Here is a 24,367-nt window from a genome sequence, read left to right as displayed (position 1 = left end):
CTGGTTGTGGAACAATGCTGTGTAGCTCAAAGACAATGTGGTACAAGCATCTGTGTTTCTTCTCTGGTTGGGATAGCAGGCTAGCAGGGAATGGGTAAGCCTCACACAATGGTGAGAGAAAGAGAGAGGGGGGATAGAGAGAGAATAAAATGCAGGGACGCATAGCAAATCTACAGTGTGGTCCCACAATAGCAATTACTGTGTGAGACAAGGTATAAACAAGCTCACTTATGATCAACTCCCACCGCAGTAGTGGATAACGTGTTTGGCTGTGCGAAGCTGCTCCCTACTAAATTAGATTTTTTATTTTTTTGGAAAAGGCCACTTTAGGTACATAATGTTTCAATTTATTATTGCTGTATGAAAACATACAAAAATTAAAGCTGTCACACAGCTTGATGGCACTTACTGGTTTATTTATATGTTTTTTTGAACATCTGTCCTTTTGTTATTTTAAACATGTTTCACCACAACCAGCTCAATCAGATATTAATGAATTGTTTGCTATTGTTTCCCACATTATTTTTTGCAGTGATTCTCCACTCCTACACCCCCACTCCTACTCCCCAGTCCTACACCACTTCAACACCTCCACTCCTACTCCCCCACTCCTATACCTCCACTCCTACACCTCTACTCCTACACCTACACCTCCACTCCTATACCTCTACTCTTACTCCATCACTCCTACACCTCTACTCCTACACCTCTACTCCTACACCTCCACTAATACACCTTCACTCCTACACTTCCACTCCTACCACGCTCTTACACCTCCACTCCTACACCTGTACTCCTACACCTCCACTGTTAGACCTGTACTCCTACATCTCCACTCCTACACCACCACTCTTACACCTCCACTCCTACAACACTCCTATACCTCCACTCATATACCTCTACTCCTACACTGCCACTCATACACCTCGATACCTACAACACTCTTATACCTCCACTCATACACCTCTACTCCTACACCACCACTCATACTCCCCCACTCCTACACCTCCATTCCTATTTGTTGAGCAAAAGACTTCATATCCTCAGAGTTAGAATACATGTCAAAACCATCCGTTTCCAATTTCTGTGTTTGCTGTTAATCCCTTATTGCACAATGTTGCTTTGAAGCAACAATCTGTTGATGCTTAATTCCCTTTGGAAATATGGTAGAAATTTGTGATGTATAGAGGCAAGCTGGCTCATCGCCTTAGTTTCTTCCACAAGGCAAGGTATCTTAGGTAATTAAACCTGTATGCAATGTACTATATATTTCTAGGGTAATTACACCTTATGGAAAACTACACTTACCTGATTAATTGAAAAACAAATTAGGCACCTACTATATATATATATATATATATATATATATATATATATATATATATATATATATATATATATATATATATATATATATATATGTGTGTGTGTGTGTGTGTGTGTGTGTGTGTGTGTGTTCTGATGATTGCCAATTAATTACATGATATGTGAATGTCATAAACAAGAATATTAATCACCTGCCTATAAATTAATTTATACTAATATGGGTTAATTGAGGTTAATAGCACTTAATTGCTGCTCATTTAAGTAAAATGAAATACTTGCACTCATTCTTTACTCAATTAAGTTCCAGGATAGTTACTCCCATAGGCTACACATCTCATATAGAGGAAGGTACAGGGGCAAGTGGCAGCAAAAAAATAAAAAATACAGAAATACAAAATCAAACATATACATGCTTTTATTTTGCACGACTTGTTGAAGTATATTCTCAAATCTTGCACTCATCATGCTGAGATGGTTATTACATGTGCGAGAAGTTAACTAGAGTAAAAACTATGGAACAAATCACAAAACTCTAGAGAAAAAGTGCAACCAGACTCACATTTGAGATCTCATTGATAGACAAGGGGTACAAATGGATTATTAATACTACCCAAGGGCATGGGATTGTAAAGGAGATATATTTTGCTACAAATGTAGGGCGGTCCACAATCTGACTGAACTTAGTGTCTCAAGAGACAGTATTAGCAAACTGTTTTTCCATCTGAACCAATTAGAACCTGAATCTGGGTTGGGCTTCATTGTGAATTTGTACACTGTCCCTTTAATTAAGTTTACCCTGGTTTCTTTCTGTCACTCTCATTCATTAATTAACCCTGGGTACCTGTGCAGAACTATAATGAGGCCTCACCGGGACCAAATTGGAACACAGGTGGCATTTCAGAAAAATATACACCCTGCAAGTGTGTAAATAATTGGCAACACCAATTACCTCAGTGTTAATGGTGTCACATTGGATGCTCCACTGTATAGACAGACACCATAACCTCCATCACCACTGCCAGCAACCGTGAGAGTAAACAGCAGCCTCCCCAATTAAGTGCTACTAATAAAATGTTAATTAAAGCACTTTCAAAAATTACCTTGCCGATAACAATGAGTTAAGGTTTAATTTGTCAGTAGCAGAGCCCCATGTTTACCTTCACTGCCTGCAAATCACATCACCGCCACCAATCTCAGTCACCATCCTGTTATGGCTATGTAATTAAAAGATTATCTTGCCTATATTATGATTAAAGATTGACACGCCTAAAACTATTTATTTAGTTTTAAGCACACCTACAGTGTTCAGACAGCTGGAGTACTTATCTAAGATTTTTTAGAGTACTTTCCCTTTTTTAAGAAAATGCTCTGGAGTAACCTAGAAGCATATACATAATAAAAACTGTACAATTACCTGAGGAAATTATAACAATGGGAAGCATTCGTTTGAAGTTGTCAAGAAAAGTAGTTTTTGGTTAAACATAGCTCGTTCTTGAGATGTTGGTTCACACACTGTGTTTAAAATTACAATTATGTAATGTTCTGCCAAAAATCCCCACGGTGAACACATTTTGTTGGGAGCTATTGATTTTAAATTCAGAATAACCAGTACTGTTTTAGATCAGGCTGCACTGAAAGACAGGCTGAGTTTCCATGGTGACTAATACACTTTGGTATCCTGGTATGAAAAGAGATCAGCAGTGACTCAGGATGTGAAGACCGTTAAGTCACTGGAAATTAACCCTGGGCCCGAGGCAATTGGAATGCATGTTTTCTAACAGGTTTCAGAGCAGCCCTGATGCATACCTGGAGGTTACAGGGGGTTCTTCTGAAAACCAGTTACTTTTCTCTGCATTAACCTGTTATTGCTACAAATTATTTGGGTTGTAGACTTTCCGCTATGAGTACAGGGTTGTTTTGATGCTCTGTGTGTTCTCTTGGGTCTGAATTACTATTTCAGAAAGTTGCTGGAAAAAAACAAACGATACATGTCAGAACTTTTTGCAGATGTAACAGGTTTAAACATATGTATCTTTAAATAAAATGAAATAATTAAGAAAAAAAAAACCTTCTTTGCAAGGTATTTTAGGTGTATATTCATATGTTTTGTTTCATAACATATTAGAGGCATATCTTTTATTGTAATCAATAAAAATTTAATTGTCCTTGCCAATATTTGAATCTAACTGTGTATCTTATCTATTGTGAGTCTGTTGGAGGTTAGCTACCATGCTGTGTTTTAGTTTGTGTACTTGTTAAAATATTTCACTGAGTAAAAAAAGCAAATTGGAAGATGATTTTCTCATATAACATTGGAAGGAATTGTTCTTTGTTTTAGTGCCCACCTAATTACATTTGTCTCTTTTGCCTTTCAGACTGAAAACTATTCCATTGATTCCAGTTATGTGAACAGCAGGGCTCATCTCATTAAAAGGTATATCTTCTTTGACATATTATGCATGCTTCTTTTTTAATAACAGATATACCTATGTAATGTAAAAATAATAGCATTTCAGGCAATCGCTGCAAAGAATATACACAGTGTTTGTTTGTGTGTTAATATTCACTATGCCCAAAGTAATCCAAGCAATATTTATATTCATACTAAATGACGTTTACCAGAAATATTATTTTAATAGCAGGCATGCATCTGTTTATCAATGCATCATTTTCATGCATACAGTGGGTCGGAATGTCAAGTCATTTAGATATTGATGTCTTCATTTCAAAATCACCGCCTCAACAAAATGCGTCAGTTTGTTTTGAACATGTAAATACTATTTTAGTATTAACATAATTTGGTCTTGATTTATTTTTTTTACAAATATATTTCTGATACTAAAACGGTCCATTTTTGGTCCAACTGTTAAAAAAAATGAAAAAACAGTTTGAAATAGAGGTTATAGTTTGTAGAGACCATAAGCTGTTTTGAAAATGTCCCCATAATATATATTTAATAACGGAGTATGCGTTTAAGTGTAAACATGATATAATTATAACATGCACCTGGAGTCTGGTGACAAGGGACTGTGAAGATGTAGAACACAGAGACTTTGTGGAGGGCCAAGGGTGATTACTGTTATGATTCTTACTTCATCTGCATGAATAGATCATTCTTTCTTAGGTTTTTAATCCATTAAGCCCAGTCTCTAAAAAGTGCCTTGTATTTATATAAACAAACAGCATTTAAGTGAAGCCACTGCCGTTTGATACAAAGGAATTCCCCTTCGAGGTCTAGACGATACCAGGGGATAGGTGACATTACAATGATCACGTCAGCAACCTGTACAGCTGTTACTGCAGACTCGAAACCTGTTCATGAAATACATCAGGAAAACTGTTGGCTATTCAATTTACAAGTGGGCTCTCCAAAATGAAAATGGTTTAGTGGACTGGGAAATAGGGTGTACTTGTGGTCAGAGATAAAGATAAAATAGCCTTTTTGTCACCTGAGGGTAGTCAGCCAGAAAATGTTATCAGGAGGCTGTGTGGTCCAGTGGTTAAAGAAATGGGCTTGTAACCAGGAGGTCCCTCAGCAAGTCACTTAACCTCCTTGTGCTCCGTCCTTTGGGTGAGACATTGTTGTAAGCGACTCTGCAACTGATGTATAGTTCACACACCCTAGTCTCGTATCTTGTAAAACGCTTTGTGATGGTGGTCCACTATGAAAGGTGCTATATAAAAATTAAAGAAAGAAAGGAAAGATCCCCAGCTCAGTTACAGGAAGAAATCCAGGTTATTCATAAACTGCAAACATGCAGACCCAGTTGCCAGACAATGATAGAAGATAACTGTAGATCCAGGTTATTCTTCAAGAGAAACAGCACACCCCCACATCTCCCCAGTGCACTATGCTGGTATATGGACTATATACAGGGTTATCTTTAAACCCAAACAGCACATCTCCAATAATGCCTGTGTCAGATTGAGCAGGTCCAGTTTCTCCAAGACAAGACTGAACCAACAACTAGCTGAATGGCAAGGTTAGGGTTCTGAACCACCAACACCCTACCAGTTCAACTGCCTACCACACTGCCAGGAATGACGGACTATATTTAGTCAGGCCTGCCAAGATGAGCTCGAGATTGCTTGCTGTCCGGTTATTAATCTCATTCATCAGGATGCCTCGGCTGCTGAGAGCAGACGCGCTTCGGGCAGAAGTTAGAGAGAGAGAGGGAAGAGACACGTTATCTGATCGGACTTGACGTGACAGTAAATCAACGTTGTTTTTTTTTTTTTTTTTGCTCTACATTCCAGCACTTCAACGTTCAAGGACTTGGAAGGTAACAGTCTCAAAGACAGTGGTCATGAAGAGAGCGACCAAACTGACAGCGAACACGATGTCCAGAGAGGGCTGTACGCTGACACGGCCGTCAACGATGTACTAAATATGAGTGTGCCCTCCACTGGCTCTCAGCTCCCTGACCAAGGTAAGCTCACCTTTTCTGAGCGTTTGTACCATGGGGAGAACTAACTGGCTTGTTAACTATCTGGAGACTTGACCTGCTGTTCTGATAGCTTTCAACAGGACACGTGAACTGGTTTCTGATGGTCGAAACCTTTTTTTGTCTTTCAGGAGCTCTGTTGTTTGACAGTAGGGACCATAAAGATAACCAGTTATCTGACACCTCACATACTTTGGCTGTTCTTTAGTGAAAATGCAAGGTTATTGAGCCTGTTGTTTTTGGGCTATCAAAAAAGATTTCGCTTGGAAGACAGGCTGGCAGGCAGATAGACAAAAGAGAGCCATACTGATAAATAGATATGTTGACATACATAAAGTTTGATAACTCAGATTTTTTTTGTTTTTGTTATGAATATCCCAAAACAGATCTGTATGAATGGCAGCAATTAGTCTAATGAAGGTGGAAGGTTAAAATATGCATTTTGTTTTCTCTCTTAAACTCATGCATTATTCAGCTACATCCCTTAGTGGAAATTAATGTTGTTTTTTTTTTATTGTAAAGACATCAGATACTGTTGGCAAGAACGTAGGAGGTCATGTGGGTATTTGGCACTGTCAGTCACAGTGATATGTTAGGGGAGCTTTTGAAGGGATGTATATACCACCTGTGTGAAGAGATACATAAGCTTGCATTTTCAGACCCTTAGGGGTGTGATGTTTTGCATTCAGATTGTGATTTAGACGTGACAAGGCTATCTTTCTAGATTACAGCTCAAATAGACAAAAAAAAAGATAAATCTTATGATCTGTTTTCAAACAGTATTGGAAAGCTCTACAGTAATAGAATAAAAATAAAAGGTATTATCACAGAAGAATTAATAGGCGTTCCGATTGAATCAATGAATGTTCTCAGAACTGTCTGCAAAACTTATTTATATACCTTAACACATTCATAGGGGAATTTAGTAAGATATTAAACTAAACATAACAGCCCTACAATGCATATCTGAAATAAATAAAATTGAGAAAGAAGACCCCAAGAGGCAAGGACACCTCCTAGCACTGAACCTATTGCATTTCTAACAGCAGATTAGATATATTGACATGGGAACTCTCCCTCATCCTATAGATTACTGATACAGTTGATTTATTGGAGGTGTAAATGGAGAATGGTGCAGTGAAGGAATTCTTGCGAAGGAAGGTGCATTTCCTGTCACAGCAGAATGTATGTGTAATTGTAACGTTTGCAGCATGGGGAGAAACTGAAGGTGCTGGATAAGTGTTTGCTCAGTAGCTCACAAGCAGGAGTGAAAAAAAGATGGAAGAGGCCATGCAAGAAGAAACTAGGTGGTAATAGTTCAATGGTTAGAGCAACACGGACGACAGAGAACAAGGATTAGGGATTCCAGTTTGGCTGATTGTAAAGGAACATCAAGATATGGAGATTCTTAGGCTGACAAGAGTCATTCAGGGCAACAGGGACATGGTAACAACGTATAAACAGTAGTCAATATGTATTTGCTTTATCTGCCTTAATCTGAAAGCCCTGTCTGTCTTTGTTTATTTATTTTTTTGTATGTATATTTTGAAATTGGTGTTGTTAAAAGAAAATGGAAGTAAAACATTAATCAATGTTAATTAGTATTAGGTCATTGACATTAGTCATTAGAGGCACTCATTAATGTAAAAATACATGAAAAACAAGTAATAAAACAAGACACACATGCAACCTTTAAAAGGTTTGTAATGGGAATTCTTCCGAGCTGGAGTATCTATGGGGATTACAGCAGATTTCAAACAGAGTAATTGCCAAAGGAAAAGGGGGGTTTCTTTACAAAGTCTTCTCTTTTTTATTTTTTCTTCCAAACAAACACAAGCAGGGGAAGGAAGGTGGTGCTATAAAACCCATTCCATTTTCTCTGGTTCACTTTGTAAATGTTTATTATTCTCACAGTTGCTACTGATATTTGCACAGGGGAGGCTTGTGTTCCTTTTTTTTTCAGAAACCCTGTCCCCATACTGATATGTGGGATGAGAAGACACAGTATTTATAAGGTAGTCCCTTTTAGCCTTCCTGGTACCTACATGATTGGAATGTGGTCTCATCCTTCAAGGGACTTCATAGTTCCTTTGGACAGAATATTGTTCAAAACTCTTGTATAACTGCTGTGGAGTTTTTCACATCCAAAAAAGGAGACTGAACCCTCATTTTGACAGACCCTGCTTCTTACAGCTCAGCTTCCCACACATCATGCTGGGATGTTGCAGGCTCTGAGTCCCAAGGCAGTGTTTTAATCTATGACCTTGTGACCCAGAGACCACCTGCACCCTATTTAGCACTATTGTAACTCAAGGAGAGATAGTGTGCTTCTGTCTGGAGGGTGCAGAGGGTTGCAGTGTAACGCTCTTCCCCAGTGTAACAAATCAGGTGAGTGCTTTAGCAAGCTAAAAGGAGCTACCGCATGCCCAAAGGGGTAGGGTGGGTCGTTGGGTATTTTAAGAAAAGAGTGTCTTATGCCTTCAAGCCATTTGTTTTATGAACCTCTCAGCAAGCCATACAAACCCATAGACTGCTGAACCACTTTGTCAGTAAACAGCTGTTCTTTAAAAAATATTTATAACAGTAACAGGAAGTTCATTAATCCATAGTACCATTCCATAACCCTCAAATACACACAAATCTTCTGACATAGATTAAATAATAGATTTTGTTTTACAAATTGTAAACAGTGTCATGGTTATTTCTCATAGCGCTTTCCTAAGAATAACCTATGATAGTAATATACTATTAATAATTACTATTATAATTCACTTGGAATTGCTACAGTGCTTTTACTGGTAGCAGATGGGATTAGGGGAGATTTGAAGTGCAAACCTAATATATCTAATTTTAAGTTATTGTCTCTTAACAGCTATAGCTACTCACTAGCCTCACACTCAGCGGAACTTAAAAATGAACAGGTTACAGGTCTAACAGAAGCGAATATTTATATTTGTAATGTTTTGGAAGGAGATTCAAATACAGCTCTGAGGGGTGTTGTTGGAGTCAGGGAATATTCAATTTTGCAACTCAGATGTATTCTCTTTTGCTAAAACAATGAGGCTGGCAAGACAAACTCAAGAGCTGAATTAGAATCAGGAGGTGCTGGCGCCCCTCGTTGGCAATTCATCAAGGCTTTTTATTCTCTGTACTGCGGGCTTTGTAATAATCATCCTTCCATTTTCTGGAACTCTTTCCCCTCCCTGATCAGCGGACCAGGAGGTTTGTAATAGCTGAGCTGACGGCTTGCAAATAGCAATAACACTGGCACTTAATATCAAGCCTAAAGGTTTTTTCATTGTGTTAATAATAAAAGAGAAAAAAACAAAGGAGAACAGTGTTTGGGCATTGACAAATGACAACTGCATAAAAAAATATTAGTGGTTGGTTAGATTAGATGGTAAGCTATATTTTTGATAGGTAAGATATGTGCAAGGAAATGCATGAGTTAATACATTATTGTTGTTGTCATTTTTACTAATAAAGCTACTGTATGGATTTGTTGCTGATGCTGTGCCTGAGTTCTGTGGGTTTCATTTTGTTCTGCTGGAAAATAGCCCTGTTTTTTCTTCCTTAAATCACTGAGTTTATGGGTTTGATTGCACGGCTTAGAGCTTAGGTCAGATGGACTTTGGAGTTTTATTTAAAAACTTTTGTAAGACCACATGTGTATTATTGATATTGACATCTGCTGTCAGGAATATAGTTATTGTCTGTTCTGCCCTTTTTTTTCCTGGTTTATTATTTTATATCATTAAAACTGGATGTCTGAAAAATTACAAAGTGACTGGGTTGGGGTAAAAATTGAAACCCTAGAAGACCCCATGAAGTCTTTCATTCTAAAAGCAGGTCAGCCTGTCTTGTTTCCCTCACCTTCTGCCTTGAACTCCCCCTGCCCAGCCGATGATCACCTGGGGTTTTCGGAGCAAGTCCCTCACCTGGGTCTCCACTTTTCAGCTGCATCTAAGGAACCAAGCTGAGTTAATAAAAGGAACTTGTTTAAAAGTTAATGAGACAGACTGCCATGCTGTCCGTAATCTGAGCTTCCTGGTGTGGTCCCAGGCGATGAGTCATTAGCTCATTAGCTATGCATATTGATCGGAGTCTGACATCAGGAGCTATTCACTTGCTGGGCCAGCAGAAGGCGGTGCTGTGCACAGACATGCCCTTCCCTGCTGCTGATCCCAAACATGGGTGGTCTGACCCCTTGGGACAATCAGGGGTAGGGAAAAACACTGGACTGCCATATAGACAAACAATGGCAGGTTAAACCTATATGTCTAGATAGAACAGGCAGGACTGAGGCATGGTGAGAACAGATGGCTTTATGAACTGATTTGACGACTGGCTGGTAGATCAATCTAGCGGTTGGAGTTGAGAACAGGAAGGCAGTCTGGACTAGTGGTCTTTTAAAGATACTGTGCTGCTTAGTTTTAAGAGGGATGGACTGAGGGCTGATTGGCTAGATCTGTTAACTGTGAGACCAGATAACTGCAGCTTGTGTTTTAAAAATTGAAATTCGGTTTGTTGTTATTATTACCCTTTCCTAACCTTCCTTTTGGATTTTTGCAAACAAGAGTTTTAAACCAATGTGGTTCCAAGAATGTGAGATCTGAACCTCACTGTAGTTCTGACACAGTGCTGATGAACATCTGTGGCTATCTGGTTCTTTGCCATGATTCTTTTTAAACCAGCAGAGTCCTGCCTTGCAAGTTCTTGTTACTCAGAGCTCAGTACAACTGACACCAGACAGTCTACTCCTCCTGGGGCCAAGATTGCCTGCTGCAGACTCTGGCATCCATTGGAATCTTCAGCAGCATTCCATTAACTGCAGCAGATCACTCATTTTGGAGCAAATTATCACTTAAAGCCTTACGGGGTGGGGGGGGGGGTGGGGGGGGGGTGGGGGGGGGGGGGGGGGGGGGGGGGGGGGTGGGGGTGAGCGTTCTGAAAAGAAAAAAAAAAAAAATAGATTTGTTTTTTCTACCTGTGTTGTGTAGTTTAAATAATGTTTTCTTTCCTGGAAAATAATGGTCTAGTGGCAAGATGAAAGCCTTGTCGTTTGCAGAGGGAAAACAATATCTGTTGTTTGATAACCAACTATATCCTGACAGAAAAAAAAAAAAAGCTGCCGAGTTTCTGTCCAGAATACATAATCTTTCTCAATAGTTTGACTGAAGAAAAAAAAAGAAAGCTGAATAAGCTTTTCCCACACCTTCTATTTTCTGCAGATTGCTTGGGTTCATAATTACAATTTCTCCAGGTAAAAATGAAAATGCTGATGTGGGTGTTTCTTATCAGATTCTACAGACCTGTTTTCTAAGAGTCTGTATTTGTATTATGCAGCCAAAGAAAAGAGAGACTCCACTGTTTGTTTTCTTTTTCATTCTGGCAGTCCAAAAGGGCTTTTCAGTTTATCTCTGTCACTTTTAATTCCGTTATATTAAAATGTTATTGAAATTCAATATAATAAAGACGCTCTCTATTAATAGGTTTCGCTGCTGTGGTATAATTGCAGGAGTTTAGTAGCAGAGAAAAACAAAGGTTATTACCCTGAACCTTTGGTTTGTATCCCATCATAGTTAATTTGATAGAGAGGGGATTTATTAAATGTATGTATTTACTTATAAACAGATATTAGATAAACATTAAGATCTGTGAGCTGATGTCCTTATTTCCAGCTCAGCCAGCTTCTTCCTTTTCAAGGGATAGCTACTCACCTCCATTTTAGCATTTTGTCCTTTAGACACACACACACACACACACACACACACACACACACACACCCCGATCACATAGGATTCTGGTATAATATAAATTATTGCCATTAGTTCCCCATGATAGGATTAAAACTCACAATATTAGAGCAAGCTGTAGTTTGGCCGGATTATGCATTATCAGCAGGAGATTGTATAAGTAAATGGGAGATCTTAACGGATTGTTTTTAAAATCCAGCAGATGAGGCCAGAAGTTTTTGGGGGACATGCTATCATTTTTGTTTGGTTGTATTTACAACCCCCTTAACACCACACAGACTTTTTTTTAAGGTGGAAATGTGGCCATCCAGGTGAATCAGGTAGAATTGAAATCATTCACCCTTAAGGCAATCAATTAAGCTTTATAATTCGACAGACTGCTTTGCCTAACACCCCCCCCCACACACACACACACACACCTCTTCCTAAAAGAAAAGAAGAGAATCAAGTAGCTATAAAATTGTATAGCTCACAGGAATGCTCTGAAATGAGTTTTTTAGTGACAATTCATGGTACCTAGGAGGTGTACTAGCCATACAACTACCAAAGACAAGCAGAGGCAGTAGTTTCAGATTCCAACTGAAACACTCAGCGGCTGCTCTCCTCAAAGGGTGAAACTCCACTATTACTGACCTGAATACTCCAGTCTTTTTTCCCCTCACTCTCTTGAATATTCCCTGCCTTGATCGAAGGAGGTAGCCCTTGGGAAGAACCTTATCTGACCTATTCAGAGTAACTCTCAGTCAAGCACTAACACAGCTGAGCTGTTTAAGGGGTATTTCAGATCTTGCCACATTGTCACTTGGTTTTCCTTTCGCAAGCTTTTATTCCTCTAGCAGTAAAAAACATTTTATGTTTCATTTTATCTGGGGGATGCTACTAATTTATACAAGTTGAACTAGACAGTGTCACTTTAAAAAACTCAATTATATAATTGTTTCAGAAACTGGCAAAATAGTTGAAGCTGAGCACTGGGATCCGTGATGTCCACACAGCTGCTATACTGAGATCAAACAGAGTCCTAGAATTGACTTTGGGCACTTCAATCTTTCTATCTCGAGGGGGATACATCTGAAAAACACCTCTGTATGCATGGGTAGCTGGCTTCATTGTACAATCTTACATTGTCCTACTTCCATAGGCTCTTAAGTCATGAAAGACAAAAAAAAGAAAGAACTCATTCTTCTGCCCAGACAGCACAAGGATAAAATCAAATAAAAAACGATATAGTCCACACAGATCCAAATGCCCAAGCCTGAATGACACTTTCCATTACATTAATTATGTAACAGTTATTTTCAAGCAGGCAACATCTTGTTGGGAAATCAAGTTTTAGAGATCTCTGTATTGCAGCTGAGCGCACAGCCCTGTGCTGAGTTCCCAGCTGTCGTAAGCAAGGCTGAATTGATTTGTTGAGCAGCGCTTGGCTGAGAAGTCCACGTGGGTTTATATCTGTCATGGGCAGAATGGGGGTAATGGAATTTTATTCCCTGCGATACCACTGTCTTATTTGTAAGCAGGTACGGTCTGCCTAAACCTTTTAAAACAGCGTGTACAGTTTTTAATGACTAGAATTTTCAGTTCACAGTCCTCAGCTAAAACCATTGAGCTACACTCCCCCTCAACTCATAGCTCTGACCACTAGACTCACTATCTTCTGCTTTTGAGCAGACCACTCTGCAGGGCCCCTGAATTAGGGGTGACCGTTGGTGCATTTAAAACAGATGATTGCCGTATCGCTAGATTAAGACACCCAGGACAGTAATAATATTAGCTGCTTTCTGTCATGTCAGAGCCAAGGTGTTTATTAAGTCACCCCTTCGACCCTTCAGAATAACGTGACAAAAACCCTTCTTTTAGACATCCATGTTTAATTCTGTCTTTCTTAATGACATCCACATTTAATTCCATTAAGATTACCCTCAGTATCATTTGGTAGGTGGCTTGTAATCTTGAGGCCAGCCTGTAGGTTTAAATATTAGGCAGCTTGAACTCTCTACCTCCCCTTAATCCTGCTGAGTCCTGCAATGAACATGCAGGAGGCGAGATTGGAATTGAAGGAGAAAGCAGAGAAGAGAAAGCTTAGCCTTTGTTTGTTATCAAGAGTCCCTGTACTTCTCCTGAGACTACCCTTGACTCCTGAGATTGCCCCTTGAGTCATCCAGAAGATTGCAATGACTATTGATATGAAAAATAAACCACCTTTTAGTATTTTAATGTGTTTTAATATGTGTGTGTGTGTGTGTGTGTGTGTGTGTTTACTACATTTAGACATTAAAAAAGTAAACCTGTAAAGGGAATGAAGCAGTGTGTTTTAGACAAAGGCAGGGATTAGTAGCACGTTTAATAATTTGAACAATGTGGTTCACAGAGATTAATTACTCTCTTTTTAGAAAGCTGACACCACCAATGAAAATGCCCCCCCCCCCCCCCCCCCCCCCCCCCCCATCCAAGTAGTTTCCTACTAAGAAATGATTTGCAGTCTCAGCTTCATCACTGTTGCACTTCACACACTACAGGACCTGGCTGTAAATTAGCCAAATAGCTCAGTCAAGCTTAAACACAAGGCACACCATTTGTTAAAATGTGTATTCCTAAAAAGCACTCACCTGTACACCCCCCCCCCAGAAAAAAGCATTTGGGCCTCTGCTAATAAATGTAAGATGGACACTAAATTAAGGAATTTCTGAGGCTCCCTTAGGACGCATTATATGAAACCTCTGTGTTCTTTCAGATTTAATAAGAAGCATCAGGGATTTCAAGTAACAGTATTTTGCAAATAAATCGTGTGGCCTTGGTATTCATTAAATGGCCCCCAAGCCTTGTGTGACCCACAAAACATTGGCTTGTATCTCATTGTAAATTAGGCAGCCTTTCAATATGGTTGCTGCCTTTAAGTACCTTCGTTATCCCTGCCATCTTCTACCCCAGGGACCCTTTCCTTCCTGCGTGGCTTTGTGTTGCTTGCAAGGCGTTGATGTATTGCAATCCTTCTACTTGTTGAGAGGTCCAATCTGACAAAGGCTTGTTCTCATTATATCAAGTCGTGGAGCTAATTGCTTATTTATTCATTAAGTTGTTTGGTTATGCAGTGTGTTTCACCAGGGAAAGCTTAATTAAGATATGACATCTTATGGTGGATACGGTAAAACAGAAACCCAGAACCATATTTATGTAATGTACATTAAATCTTATTCATTCTTTATTATCTGCTTTTAAATTATATCTGCTTAATACATCAAATATATTTACAGGATTATTTTTGGTCACACATAAAGTTATGTGTGATTTTACATTGGACTCTGAAGACATAACTAGTCCTGTCTGTTTGTATTGTTTGCAAAACAATCACAGTGCAATTTCATTGCAGAAACTAGCTGTCAGATGCACTCATTACTACTGCAGAATTAGTTCCTGATAAATTGACTGGTACTAATGCTATGAAATGTAAGTAGTCAAAAAAACACTTGAATTACCATCTGTAAGACATCCTTCACAGAATCGCTGGATTGCTTTAATTTCATTAATACTTAATATCTTGTGAAAGGCAGGCTGACTGGCTGGTGAACCACAAAAATACACTCTGAATAGGAACTGAAGGATTGGGAGATGGAAATAACAGTGAGACTCTGTAACTACCTTATACAATAGATTGATTAGTTACCCAGTTCTGTAAAGTTACGCTTCCACTATTTGTAAAAACAAGATCATAACACTCCATCTTGCAGTCCCCAAGGAGTCTTATCCTGGGTGATTTGTAGGAGGAAAACTGGAATGCAAACCCAGGATGACAGCAGCCATTTGGAATTGTCCCAGGTGAGTTTTAACAGGAGCTGTACATCAGGCCATTTTCCTAATGTCACTGCACTCCAATTTAACAACAGGGAGAGGGCACAGAGCCTGACCCTTGTACTGTGCAGGAACCTACTGGTCTTGTCTTATTAAAGCCCTTTATTGTTTCTGGCAATACTTACAAGATGAATGGAGGGGTTGCTGTTCTGTCCCTATGTTGAGGAGGGGTACATTGGCTAGGTCACAGAGTTCAATACAGCTTGCACCTGGTCTGAAAAGTGAAAACTTAGCTTCTGCACCAGTGCCATCAATCCGTCTGCTTTTCAAGTGCAGTAAAATTCCTCATGAAAATTAACAGCCTTCTCGTCGTACATCCATCTCAAAATGCAGGACATTTTAAATCAGATGCCCGGAGTAAACATCGTGTGACATTATTACCAGATGATCTGTACCATATTTGAGGATAAATACAGATCCTTCGCCGCCTTTGCTGTCAATCCATCACCAGTCAGGAGCTCTAAATTCAATAAACCATAGAGGGAATATACATAATTTCATAAGTACTGTAGATTTATAGTGGATTTTTGTTAACCTTCCAGAGTCCCTGACTCTTCTTGTTTCCATAAACATATAGCCGTATTGCTGTAGTTTTGAAGTCCTTGCTTCATACAAAAATAAGGCCATCAGCATTTTAAATATTTTGGCTCAGCACAGGAGCACAAATACTTTGTCCTGTTGGATAGCAGGCTGGTGGTCTAGGGATCCTATTAACTCCTGCTTTTTGCTCAATGTAAGCAGTTTTGGGTGCTGTTTAAAAGTGCAGAGCTGGTCAGATGCAGACAAATACCTTTTGTTAGCGACAAACAAGCAGACAACATACAAGCTGTCTGAGGTGTCTCTGTGTTCCTCTCTATGTGACAATGTAAGAGAAGATGGCTTGGCTATTTTTGTTGTAGCTGCCAGCCCAAGAACGGGTGGGAGGGGGAGGTATCTTGTTCGCTATTATACGGCATAACACAAGATGCCATCTGTATGCAATGAGAATAGCTGGACCCAGGACGTCTTTCTGAAATGAGAGGATAAAGTTCTGCTTGTTTTATGGCAATCATTACAGTGCCAAATGCTGCCACTCAGAATGAATGCTTGGCAGAGGTCAAGTTTTTGATCATTTATTCTTCAAATAAACAGTTATCTCTGTCACGTTTAAGGATTTCAACCCCTAGTCTTTTGCTAATGCATTCCTTTTGCGTTGCAAAAAGATGGAAGACAAAATGTAGTGAACTTAGCTATATATAATTTCTGGCCATATATCTTAAAAGTAATTCAAATAATGTAGAACATTTTTACTCCACCTGGTGCCAAAGATAGCCATGGATTTGGGCTAATAATGTTGAATTTGATTAAAATATTGTTAAAATGTATGTAATATATACAATTATGCATTATTATTATTATTGAAAATGTCAAAAAAAGCACTTTATCTACACAACATCTGTATCCCAATTTAAATCTCTCCTAAGAGTTTAAATGTTACATTATAACTGATAAACTTTTATAATTCTATGCATTTCCTGTTTCTCTGCTATGTGTAATGCTTGGCAACCTTTAGCCAACGGATTCTCAAAAGGCAGTTGCAGCTGGTGGAGCCTGTTTTCTATCTTGCTTGCCCAATTCATATTGCTAAGTGTTTAATTGCTTAGTTTATTATGCATACTGTATAGAGACATGTTCAGATATAAATTATTTTTTTAAATGCCTGGCTTTTGTGCGACTCATTGAAACCCATGGTGATAGCTAGTTTAATCATAATATACTCTCTGAGTGTTGTTTTTCACTTAGAAACAACGTGGTAGTTTGTTAAATTGCCCTTCAGCGGACTCCCAGCTGCTCTTAAATGGTCCAGATTTTGGTTATAATGAAGTTATTTATTATTAAGAAGACCTGTATGCATAATTATGTGTGAAAGTGTGCTTTTGCATCGGTTAAGCGCTTCCACTGAGATCGAGATCTAAGTTCGATAGGAATCCTTTAAAAGCTAGTGTTATTATTGAAGAGCTGGGGAATGCTTGTGTGTAGATAAACCCCTTGCTGTGAGAACTTTACTCTTATAGGAATACCTGAATAGGTGTGTATTAATATTTCGATTGACAGGTGCACGAATGTGTGTGTGTGTGTGTGCGTGTGTGTGTGTGTCTTTGAGACTGGCCATTGTTACCGTGGCAACACAATTGACAATTGGTGATGAAAAAGTCTTTCAAAATGTGGGCCTGTGTGTGTGAGTCTGGTAATTACAGAGTAGATTGAGTCACTTATTGTGCTGGAATAGTGTTCTTTTTCTTTTGTATAGACCACATGCTAACTTTTTTTGCAAGTGACAAATTGTAAAGCCATGTAAGACTCATAAATGGCTTGAGTATGGATGTGTCCATTGTGATGGCTACTATGTATGTTTGTGTGTGGCCCGCACTGGTCCCTAGAAGGTTAAACTCTCATTGATATTTAAGGTGAAATGTTTACCCCAAAGACTAGTGAAAGAAATCCACAACACAGCCTTTCATAAAACATTAATGATGATCCCTGGATGTAAGAGCCCTGATCTAAGCAGTTCTGCTGTTTCCTGGAGTTTTCCTTCCTTTTCCTTGCCAGACCACCTCCTTTAATGATATGTGACACCTGAGTGGCCTTGTTTCCTGAACCAGAAGTCTGTTTATCAGCCTGCTCAAATTGCACTGACAGTTTTTTCCCCCTTTAATGCCATGGAGCATAGCCTGGCATTCAATCTTTAAAGATTGATCCAGGCCCAAGTCGAAACGCACCTTAGAAAGAGAAATCAGCATAATTGGTGACTTTAATTGGGATATATGTCTCGTCGGAAGCACTAGATCTAGGCGCATACTTGGTTCAATGACACTTTCCCACATGCCCTTGCTGTCTGTCTTTGCCTCTCAGATCCGTGAGAGGAACTTCGCAATCTGCTGAGCTTGACCCCAAGGCATCTTGGTGAATGCTATTCTTAAGTTTGTTTCCTACTGGACTTTGCCACAAAGCAGACATTAGCAATTGTGCACTGAGACAGAATGTGCTAGTGTATTGTCTGAGCAGCTGATTCATATGTTACCTGTTGCATTCTGGGAGTTGAATGTATCACTGCTTGTAAAGATAATAATAATTTCATATTTTTAGGGGGACAGTTACATTTTTGTCAGTAACAGTACCATGGATGCTATAGATTTGTAACTTTGCCAGCACATATGTACATGTTTGCATCGTTGGAGACCTACTCCTTTGTTTGTGTGTGTGCCTGTATGTGTGTGCCTGTTCTGTCAGTGTGTGTGTGTGTAGGTAGCTAAGTATTATCAACTTAAATGTCCCTGTGAAGTGAAGGTTATCTGTCCAGATGGCCTGTTATGAAATATTTATGGAATGAACCAAAGCGTTTGAAGCAGCAGAACTGGCACTATGTTAACGTGAGTAAATTATTAAAAACAGTTTTGTTAAATAATGGGAAGGAAAAAGCAGACAGCTCTTCATCTTGAATGTAGATTGTTGCTTCATACTGTATAATGAAGTGAAATCTGCCACGTCTTTGTGATACTACAAAAGACTGACTGTATACAATGCATTTTGTTCCTGTTATGCACCTTAATTATATATTTATAACCACATCTGCCTCCACAAAACAAAATGATAACTTTGCTTTTACTTCAAAATATAAATTGTCATAGTTTATTTATTGAGCCTTTTTGAAAGAAACAAATTGCAGTAACTCACAGAAATGTATTTTTGATAAAAGCAATACAGCCTTTAATTTGACAGGTCAGATCCTCTCTACATGCCTTTATTAAAATTATTTCTTGTATGTTAAAAGATAAGAACACAGCCAGCAAGTACTGTGGATATAACTAGCTGTGCAATCCTCCTGATAATAAATATGTTCCGGTGGACTGTAACACAAATTAGTCAAAAAATAAATACATTAATAAAAAAACCCTTAACTGCAAGGTTCTGTTCTATTCCATTTATTACTGAGGTGCGACAGACATAGATAATTACCACTAGAGTGATATAATAAGGCTTATTGTCATTGCCATCATTGCTTGGCGTCACTTTTCTGATTGGGTCTTGCGAATGTTTTTAGGCGACCCACCAGCATCTATTATATCCCAAACATTTACTACAGTATAAGGTGATTGTAGCAGTTGTTGGGGGAACACAGTCAGGTTCCCAAACATGGCTCTAGTTATTCAATTACAACATAGCATGCTGCAGTACAAAGCAATCAGTTCTTTTCTGCCTTTCCAGATTCAATATAAGGTATTGTCTGCTTGTGATTGTTTTGTCAGACATTTTAAAACGTCAGCGCAGGGGGGGCATATAATGACACTTTTGCTAAAGACACATCTCCTTTTTTCCTTCCTATGCAGATCCAAATGAGACCTTTCACTGCCGGGAGGAATGCCGGATACTTGGGCACTCAGACCGCTGCTGGATGCCACGAGTCGGAGTACCAGCCCGAGCCAAATCTCCGGAGCATGGCCGCAACATCATTGCTCTATCCATAGAGGCCACCACTGTGGACGTCCAGCCCTATGAGGACTGCGGCACCAAAAGGACTTTTGCCACCTTCGGCAAGGACGGCTCTGAGCATGGGCAGGATCTGGAGAGGGGTGAGATGAAAGTGAAAAGGACAGTTGATGTACCCATTTGCAGCCCCAAGGCCAACGGAGCGATCCGTGAGGCCGGGAACGGGCGAGAGGATGTGAGCCCCCTCACATCCCCCGTGCACTTAAAGAGCCCCCTCTGCTCCAAGCCCCCAGCCTCTTACAACACTCTGCACCGCCGCGACGCTGAGAGAATCGCCAACCACAGCCTGCTGCGACAGCCCGAGGGGAAGGACAGCGAGCCATCGGTCAGGGAAATCAACCAACTCCTTCACGACAATAGAGACAAAGACTCACCAGGCGGGAAGCGGCTCAAAGATATTGTTCTCTAAGAAGTGGAGGAAATAAAAGGTTCAAAACAAATTAAACACAATTTGCAGCGCACATAAGGGTATCTGCTTATTTCCTGAAAGGATTAAGCTTGGCTGGAAAGCAGGGGTGTCTTGGACTGAGGTCCGTTGTGGATTTGTGTTCTAGCTGTTTTTTCATTTACCGTCCTAGCAGAGGGAACTGTAGGGGTGCTGTTTACCGTGTAACTTGCCAAATCCTTCCCCTTTGATTCACCGGAGAGGGAGCAAACCATCTAAAAAGTTTACTCCTGTAAAAATGGACACAAATAGAATCACGCCTTTTTTCTTATTTTTACTACCATAATATTGTACTTTCATTCTCTGCAGTCCTGTGCTGTGCGGAAATAAATATTTGTGTGTGTGTGTGTGTTTTTTTTTTGTTTTCTTTTGTTTTTTTAAGAAGTCACCAGTGGCTATAGTGCTTTTATATTATATAAAAAAAAAGAAACCTAGCCTTTACCCGAAGTTTCCCTTTGTATGATAACAGAACTTCTCCCTTGATGTTTCCCTCAAGATGATACTCCCTCCTTCCTCACAGTGAAGAAGCTGTGTGGATGGCCTTTGTTTTTCACACTGATGGAGCTGAACTCTTAACAGTCAGTTGTGGACATCTGTAGCCTGGGAAATTGATCTGTTTACCACCTTGAAGGAAAAGAAATGACTCAATGACTCAAGTCTCCTGTCTCTGTAAGGGGCTTGGGGTGGGAAAGGGAGATGTATTGGGGTACAGTTTGTTAATACTTGGGCCCTAACTTCATTTAAACTGGGCTGTGGGACTTGGTATAGAAATGATCATCACTCACACATCTTGCTGTACGTAAAGCTCTGTATAGATTTTTTTTTTCAATAACCAGTTGTTTTGTGACAATCCCTTTAATGTTTCCAAGTTTAAAGAATAAACAACAGGGGTGTTCAACTGAAGCAAAATTAGTGTTTTGCTACACAAACACACACACATAAAAAAAAAAAAAAAAGTGAAAAGTATATGCCAAAATATATTTTATAAATAATTTAAAAAATCTATTATGAGAAATGTAATGCTGTATAGTTATTTTATTAGTAAGTTATACTTGAATTAACAGGCTTTTTATTTTGTTTGTTGTTGTTTTTTTTTTTTCATTTGCAAAAAGAACATGGACTCTTGTTTGAAATGTTACCCCTGGCAACTGTTGTTTTGCAGTCTACCTTGTTGTAAAAAAAGTTTCTTACTGGTCGATTTCTTGTGCCATCAAGTTTGTGAGCTGTGTGGGTAAATACGATACAAAGTTCAATACCTGGTACGCCTATTAAATTAGCTTGGATAAAAATGGAACACAAACCAAAAATGGAAAAATGAGGGGAGAGTAATTAATCTTAATATTTAAGTAAAAAAATCTAGCTTTGTGAGCTGGGAAGACAGTCTATACATTTCTGCTACTCTGTGTATGTAAACCAAGGTTTATATCTGTGTCGAGAATGCATAGTCTTTTTGATCTAGTATGGTGAGTTTGCAAGGAGAGGTAGAGGGACCCATTTGGGAGGCTGTGGGAAACCAAATTGGAAATGAAATATCCCACAGCTAGTACTGTAAATGGAGCTGAAGTGGGAGTGGGCTGTATACCAGCAGCTCCTCTTCCCATCTCTGATGTGGTTAACCAGACAAAGGTGTTGTTTCTGTGGAAAAAACAAAAATGCTGAAACAAAGACAGAACAAAACATACAAGAATTGAGGCTATATGTACTGGATTATTTGAATTAGGAAACTGATTTATAAAAAAAAAAAAAAAAAGGTACCAATCAGTGGGTTTTCAGTTGCTTTGCAATTTAAAACACATTAAAATATGCACAGAAACATTAGAATTGAAATGAAACAGGGCTCAAACCTAAATGTTTACAGGTCTCACCAACAGCTTGTGGCAACAGGAACATCAGGATAAAATAACTACTGAATGTATACAGCCGCTTATTATTAAACTATTAAATGTTCTCCACATTGTATCCTTGTCTTTTCCTTTTTTTAAGTGTAGGTTGCTCATTTTGTATGTCTCCTGCACTAGTTTTTGCTTTAGGGTGGTTGTGTGTGTGTGTGTGTGATTGGAATTACTTTTTTTTTTCTTTTTTTAAGATGAATTTGAATTTTCAACAATACACCATTCAACTCGACAATGAGGATAATCCACAAATTCACTGAAAAACAAAAACAATAAGAAAACGAAACAAAAAATGAAACGAATCAAAATCCCTCCATTGACGGTCACAGGTTTTAAGTTGCTCGGAGGTGGTTCTGCTGGTTTTCAGAGGAGCATGCTGTGCTCTATATATGCTCTGCATGTCTCCATAACTAGTTATTACTCTTCACAAGTTCTTTTCCACCTCAGTAGAGAAGGAGCATTGTATAGCATTACATCTGAGGAAGGTTTGCATTTGTCAAAATCCCAGTACTTTCTGAGCACAGGTGCATCCTGTGTAAAGAATACTTCAGCACAATTCTTAAGTTTAACAAATATATATGTTAAATAAAGGAATGCCATCTTCAATTGCATGACTCATTACAAGTCAATAGGGTCCAGTTTAATGATCTAAACAGTGGAGGATCTGAATACCTTGAACTTTATACTAATCCAGCTGGGTTTCCCCTCTGAGGGATATATCGACCTGCTTGTTAACATGACTTGGTTTGTGAAAATAAGTATAACAATCTACCAGTGTTTTATATAATTCAAATAAACTTAAATATTTTCTGTGTAGGGTGTCTCTTATTGTACAGTATAAGACCTTATATTAAAAATGTTATTGTACAGTATAGCGGTACTTATTCAGTTTCCACAGCCAAGAATCATAAGAGACACCCTAAATATGTTGTGTGAACCTATGGTGGTGTATCTGGAGTTACGGCACATATATTCAAATATAATTTATGAATGGGTTATGTACTGTATGCTAGGTAACGTAGATTAACTTGTATTTATTAAAACCATTTGTATTGAAGATACAATGTAACGTCACATGTGGTAGTATAACTAGACTGTAGATACCCTAACACTATAGAGTAAGCACAAGGGCAGCTGAAGTTTGGTTATAATAAGTAATGGCACTTTACTTATTATTTACTTATAATCCAAGTCTTTGCGAAAACCACATGGAAATTCACTCATTTCAGCTCTGCCTTAGAAAGGTTTGCAATGCATTCTGGGTGAAACAGGAACATGAATGCTGCTAGTCGTTTATCATGAAGTGACTACTATTATAATAGGACTTTCTGATTTATAAATGACTATCTAAAAATGATTGAGAGGCAATCTCTTATGTAAACACTTCAATGTATGCCACACATTGCTACTGTCAAGCACAATGTGAGAGCAAACAAGTTAGCAGATAGGTTACCCTGACTATTCATGTCAGCAGTTTGATGCAGCTCAGTTTGTTAGTATTGATTTTTTGTTAAAAAGTCTATTTAGTTTATTTAAAAAGATTGGTATAACATAATAAAATAATAAACTAGTAGTTGTTTCATTCTTCTTTATTTATCAATGCAGGGCATTGGTTGGTGTTATTTTTTTTTTTTTCTAGGTTACACTTGAATGGACAAATAATTTGAAGCTCATTGGCCTAGAAGAGCAGCAACTCCTTGATAATTATTCAGGAAGGATTTTTTTTTTTTTTGTAACATCACTTCGGAAAAGACACAGCAGTCAAGCTTCTGATTCCAGAAAATTGCAAAGTGACTCATCCCTTCAGAATATATACATACAACTGAAGAAATCAAAGCCAAAAATCAGCATTCACATTACAGGGATCCCGGAGGGTACATACCATAAAAGTACCATCACTACAATAAAAGCAGAAACTGATAAAAGAGAAAGCTGAGCTTTTTATATTGATTTACTACAACAGTGCCTGGCCTCAGGTAGTAAAAAGATGAAAAATGAGTTCAAATATTTGCATACTCGCCTACAATGTATATACTGTATATACAGTACCTGCATACATATACTGCTGTCAAAGAAGCCAGCAGCAGTTGAGAGCAATTTCATGAATATCAAAAGATATTTGTATTT

At 38.7% G+C, this 24,367-nt stretch overlaps 1 protein-coding gene across 2 annotated transcripts in view; it reads left to right on the top strand.

Moving 5' to 3' along the window:
* Nucleotides 1–22,300, top strand: part of LOC121295806 (protocadherin-19-like) — a 43,840-nt gene extending 21,540 nt beyond the window's left edge. For both annotated transcript variants that reach the window (XM_041220866.1, XM_041220865.1), the window contains exons 3-5: nt 3,702–3,760; nt 5,584–5,756; nt 19,744–22,300. In XM_041220866.1, coding sequence (XP_041076800.1) covers nt 3,702–3,760; nt 5,584–5,756; nt 19,744–20,312 — 801 coding nt within the window. In that variant the 3' untranslated portion in view covers nt 20,313–22,300. The remainder of the gene's footprint in view (nt 1–3,701; nt 3,761–5,583; nt 5,757–19,743) is intronic.
* Nucleotides 22,301–24,367: the final 2,067 nt, after the last annotated feature.

The sequence above is a fragment of the Polyodon spathula genome, chromosome 20, assembly GCF_017654505.1.
Source record: "Polyodon spathula isolate WHYD16114869_AA chromosome 20, ASM1765450v1, whole genome shotgun sequence".
NCBI classification, from domain to species: Eukaryota; Metazoa; Chordata; class Actinopteri; order Acipenseriformes; family Polyodontidae; genus Polyodon; species Polyodon spathula.
This window is presented reverse-complemented; position numbering and strand designations above follow the sequence as displayed.